Source organism: Physeter macrocephalus, chromosome 14 (assembly GCF_002837175.3).
Source record: "Physeter macrocephalus isolate SW-GA chromosome 14, ASM283717v5, whole genome shotgun sequence".
Taxonomy (NCBI): domain Eukaryota; kingdom Metazoa; phylum Chordata; class Mammalia; order Artiodactyla; family Physeteridae; genus Physeter; species Physeter macrocephalus.
This window is the reverse complement of record NC_041227.1, coordinates 1037513-1042973: the sequence shown is the minus strand read 5'-3', so window position 1 is coordinate 1042973 and position 5461 is coordinate 1037513. Positions and strand designations below refer to the sequence as shown.

Genomic DNA, 5461 nt, shown 5'->3' with positions numbered 1-5461 from the left:
AAGCCCCCAAACAATCCAATGCACAGAGCAGGTGCCTAACTGCTAGCTGACCACAAATCCAGGCTGTGGTTAGTACCTTGATAAGTGATGAGCTGGGCGTTATTCACACTGGACTCAGCATCTGACATTTGGGTCCAGGAAACAAAGGACAGTTTGGGACATCTTAGAGGAAAAAGGATGAATAACAACACTGATACATTTACAGGAGTCTGAAGATCTCCTGGCCTAGCTACTAACCTTTTTAAGAGAATCTCCATGTCTTTCCTGAATATACTTCAGGAACGCTGTGGTCCACTGCAGAGTCGTTGCCTTATCGGTCTCGGCGTTGCAGAACGGGACTAAAAGATTCAACTCATCACAGCAAATGCGGATTCTGCGCCTGCAGTCAAAAGCCAAAGGAATCACATAGAGAAGCTGAAGCAGAACAAAGGAATAAAGCAGGTGTCTGTGTGTCCTGAGGAATCAGCTCGCGGCCTGGCCACTGAGAGCATAGGAAGGGCAGCCCCTCACCTCGGGGCTCCCCTCTACAGCGGCCAGCCCCCGCTCAGCGGCCCACTAAGCCCAGTCGCACTCCCTGGAAAGTTTCCCATTTACTTCTCCTGGGCCAGGAGCAAGGACCAGGTCCAAGTCTCTAGACCAAGGATGGACCCAAACCCCCTGAAACTGGAAGCAAAATCGTGTGTGTTTCTTCTGGGCAGGACATTCTTTCACTCACCTGCCCTCCAGGTGCCAAGGAAGTCACATAAGCTAGGATTCACAGCTTTGATGCTCCAAGGGACCCCGGTTCATAAAGGACCACAGACTACCCGCCTGTTAATATCCCCAAACCTGGTCTTTGTAGGGATGATTTACATCACAACTGGAGTCTCAGACCATTTTTAACTTTTATGGATTACATTCAGATAATACGGCCCTTGTTTCTATTTCCCCACCTGTACCCTCAGAACTTTAGAGCAACTTTGTAAGGTAACAACAGCAGCAGTAATTCACTAGATGCTCTGTAACTGCAGGCACTAGGCCAGACACTACATTTCAGCTTGTTTAATTCTTGTGTCCCATCTACGCAGTAGGTAATATCCCTATTTTATAGACGAGGGACTCAGGTGGAGAGGTAAAGAATGTGTAGGAAGTTGTTAAACTAGGAAATGGCAGAGTAAGAATTAAAACTTTTACCGTCAACACGTAGTACGTACAAGGCTTTTTCTCAGATGGTAGGTACTCAGTAAATGTTTATTAAATAAATATAAACAATGCCCGTTATAATTCACGGTGAGTTCAGTGATGCCCGTCACTTGGGGTGTATGTGCGGACACATCCTTAGGAAAGGTATCTAGCTGCCTAGCTTTAATATATCCCTTTAAATAAATAAATTTCCAACAACAGCAGTAATTCACTAGATGCTCTGTAACTGCAGGCACTGGGCCAGACACTGCATTTCAGCTTGTTTAATTCTTGTGTCCCATCTACGCAGTAGGCAATATCCCTATTTTATAGATGAGAGACTCGGGTGGAGAGGTAAAGAATGTGCAGGAAGTTGTTAAACTAGGAAACGGCAGAGTAAGAATTAAAACTTTTACCGTCAACACGTAGTACGTATAAGGCTTTTTCTCAGATGGTAGGTATTCAGTAAATGTTTCTTCGATAAATATAAACAATGCCCGTTATAATCCACGGTGAGTTCAGTGATGGCCGTCACTCGGCGTGTATGTGCGGACACACCCTTAGGAAAGGTATCTAGCTGCCTAGCTTTAATGTATCCCTTTAAATAAATAAATTTCCATTGCTCAACACTGTAGGTTCAGAGATGAATATGTGTCTTGCTCAATGCTCTATTTCCTGAGCCTAAAACAGAAACTGGTACAAAGTACTCAATAAATGACCAAGTTAGTTAACTATATGTTAGGGAATCATCCTGTGCCCAGCTATAACAGAAAAATTAACCTCCTTTTGCTTCTACACAGAACAGCACAAATAAAATCCACAGATAAAACAACTGACCTAAGGGGTAACTTCCTCCTTCTTCGATATCCTTAAAAGAACCAAGCAAAACTGAGTAACCCAGCGCGCAGGCGGACTCCCTCCCAGGAAGGCTGCCCCGGCCGGCACCTGGGAACTCAGATTTCGGGGGGGGTGGGGGGTTCCCACCACCATTGTTCACTGGCGTATGCTAAACACCAGCTTTCCTTCTGGGCATCTGGGATTTGGCCGCGTGCCAGGTAGGGAATGCCCCCCCACGACCAGCCCCCCGTAGGATCCAGGGCCCCAAGTCGCTAAGGAGCTCTGCTGTCCGGGAACATGTCACCAGTGCTGGGGGGTGACAGGCATCCTGAGTGGCTCCACTGAGAGGTGTTCTGGGGAGCTGGCGCCTGGGGCCCCTAGACCTCTCCCCATGCGCCTCTGCTGACTTTACTGGGTTCTCTGTCCAAAATAAATCAAAGCCATGAGTCCTCCTAATGAATCATCAAACCTGGGGGTGGTCTTGGGTACCCCCATCCGCCCAGCAAAGCAAGGTGACCACTGACTCTTGCCAGCTTTCCCGCCCTTGAACACAGAAACGGCTACACCATTGTTTTCTACAAAAAGCCACCTGTTACCACCACTGACTGTCATGAGCTTGGCGTCTAAGACAGCTGTACACCGGCGACTCCGCATTTACATCACAACTGGAGTCTCAGACCATTTTTAACTTTTATGGATTACATTCAGATAATACGGCCCTTGTTTCTATTTCCCCACCTGTACCCTCAGAACTTTAGAGCAACTTTGTAAGGTAACAACAGCAGCAGTAATTCACTAGATGCTCTGTAACTGCAGGCACTAGGCCAGACACTACATTTCAGCTTGTTTAATTCTTGTGTCCCATCTACGCAGTAGGTAATATCCCTATTTTATAGACGAGGGACTCAGGTGGAGAGGTAAAGAATGTGTAGGAAGTTGTTAAACTAGGAAATGGCAGAGTAAGAATTAAAACTTTTACCGTCAACACGTAGTACGTACAAGGCTTTTTCTCAGATGGTAGGTACTCAGTAAATGTTTATTAAATAAATATAAACAATGCCCGTTATAATTCACGGTGAGTTCAGTGATGCCCGTCACTTGGGGTGTATGTGCGGACACATCCTTAGGAAAGGTATCTAGCTGCCTAGCTTTAATATATCCCTTTAAATAAATAAATTTCCACAGCTCAACACTGGAGGCTCAGAGATGAATATCTGTCTTGCTCAATGCTCTATTTCCTGAGCCTAAAACAGAAACTGGTACAAAGTACTCAATAAACGACCAAGTTAATTAACTGTATGTTAGGGAATCATCCTGTGCCGAGCTATAACAGAAAAATTAACCACCTTTTGCTTCTACACAGAACAGCACAAATAAAATCCACAGATAAAACAACTGACATAAGCTGTAACTTCCTCCTTCGTCAATATCTTTAAAAGAACCAAGCAAAACTGAGTAACCCAGCACGCAGGCGGACTCCCTCCCAGGAAGGCTGCCCCGGCCAGCACCTGGGAACTTAGATTTCCGCGGGGTGGGGGGGGGTTCCCACCACCATTGTTCACTGGCTTATGTTAAACACCAGCTTTCCTTCTGGGCATCTGGGATTTCGCCGCGTGCCAGGTAGGGAATGCCCCCCACGACCAGCCCCCAGTAGGATCCAGGGCCCCAAGTCGCTAAGGAGCTTTGCTGTCTGGGAACATGTCACCAGTGCTGGGGGGTGACAGGCATCCTGAGTGGCTCCACTGAGAGGTGTTCTGGGGAGCTGGCGCCTGGGGCCCCTAGACCTCTCCCCATGCGCCTCTGCTGACTTTACTGGGTTCTTTGTCCAAAATAAATCAAAGCCATGAGTCCTCCTAATGAATCATCAAACCTGGGGGTGGTCTTGGGTACCCCCATCCGCCTAGCAAAGCAAGGTGACCACTGACTCTTGCCAGCTTTCCCGCCCTTGAACACAGAAACGGCTACACCATTGTTTTCTACAAAAAGCCGCCTGTTACCACCACTGACTGTCATGAGCTTGGCGTCTAAGACAGCTGTACACCGGCGACTCCGCGCATTACCTTCTATCTCTTTCCATGCGGTTGTGCCTCTCCCTGCGCTGGGACCTGCCCCCCTGGGGCCCGCTCGGGGTCTGCTCCCCGAGGGTGGCCTGGGACGGCTCCGCCGACTGCCAACCACCCTGCGCTGCTGTGGAGCCTTCACCCACATTCTGGAGCTCTCCAAGGGCTCTTCGCTCTATGTGTGTGTCCAACTGACGTAGCTTACTCCGACTCCTCTTATGTATTGCTTGCTTACGTAGCGCTTCTTCTTCGCGAAAGAAGGAAAAAGTGGTATTTTAATTTTTTTGTTCTTCTAAACTTACCCTCGTGAATGCTGAATATATTTTTTGGTATTTTCGATCCAAGACATAAACATGAATGGGTAAGAAGCACACAGAACCAAACAGGAAGCGCTCCAAAATTCCATAGAAACAGTTGGCACAAGGCTCTAGGTTTCAAACTATAAAACTGAACATAAACTAAATTAAAACACCCCAGGTATTACGTAATCAATACAGCTTATACAGCAATACAGTCAAAAGTCCTCCTTTTAAATCAAAAGGCATTTTAACTGTCATCTATGAATTAAAAAACCAAGAAGTTGTTTGATTTTTCTGATATTCAGAATGGGAAAAAAAAAACCAAAACCTAGAAAGATTTTCTCCAATGCTCCGCAACGGGAGAGGCCACGGCAGTGAGAGGCCCGCGTACCGTGGAAAAAAAAAAAAAAAAAAAAAAAAAGACATAGAGAGGAATTCACAAGTATTGGTAATATTTTGGTTCTTCAGCTGAGTAGTCAGTACAGGGACTATTTTAATATTAACCTTTATACCTTACAAATGTGAACGTATACTTTCGCGAACAATGGAAAACTAATCACTGGCGTGGGAGAAAGGAGAGTTCCATCCCTACCCTGTCTTTATCAGCTCTTGAAAAGCTGAGTGTAAGCTGTGTTATTGTTGGATAACTCGAAAAAGAATGTTTTCCAGGAAAAACGGATTGAGGGTTAACGTCAGGGGTAAGCAGAGTTTGCCTTCAGAAGTTTCCTTATTTCTAAAACTTTCTGTATCACCTTATGGCCTCTTGCTCCCAGCTCAATCCTCTGCCCATCTGCAGATCGTCCCCTAAAGCTCTGAGTGGATTTCAGACTCCTGCCTCGCTCATGAAGTATGAAATGAGAGAAAAAAAAAAACCTAAAAGTGCTGTCAGTAACTTGAAGGTAACGAAAATGTACCTAAGTCTATCATTTTTCTGTTTAAGGAGGTTACTTTTAAGAAAAAGCAGCCCCTAAACTCAGCGTTTCCAGGCCAAGTATAAACTGATGTTCAAAACTCGCAAGGATGTTCAAAGTGAGGTGACTGGGTAGAGGAATGGAAGGATCCCTAAGATGCAGGCAGGCTTCCGAGATCCTTTCTTTGTTTATA

At 46.0% G+C, this 5461-nt stretch overlaps 1 protein-coding gene across 1 annotated transcript in view; it reads right to left on the bottom strand.

The window, feature by feature from the left end:
* TCFL5 (transcription factor like 5) overlaps positions 1-5461 on the bottom strand; it is a 21424-nt gene that overhangs the window by 12918 nt on the left and 3045 nt on the right. Inside the window, 2 exon segments of the mRNA XM_024128641.3 lie at positions 238-379; positions 4059-4305. Coding sequence (XP_023984409.1) covers positions 238-379; positions 4059-4305 — 389 coding nt within the window.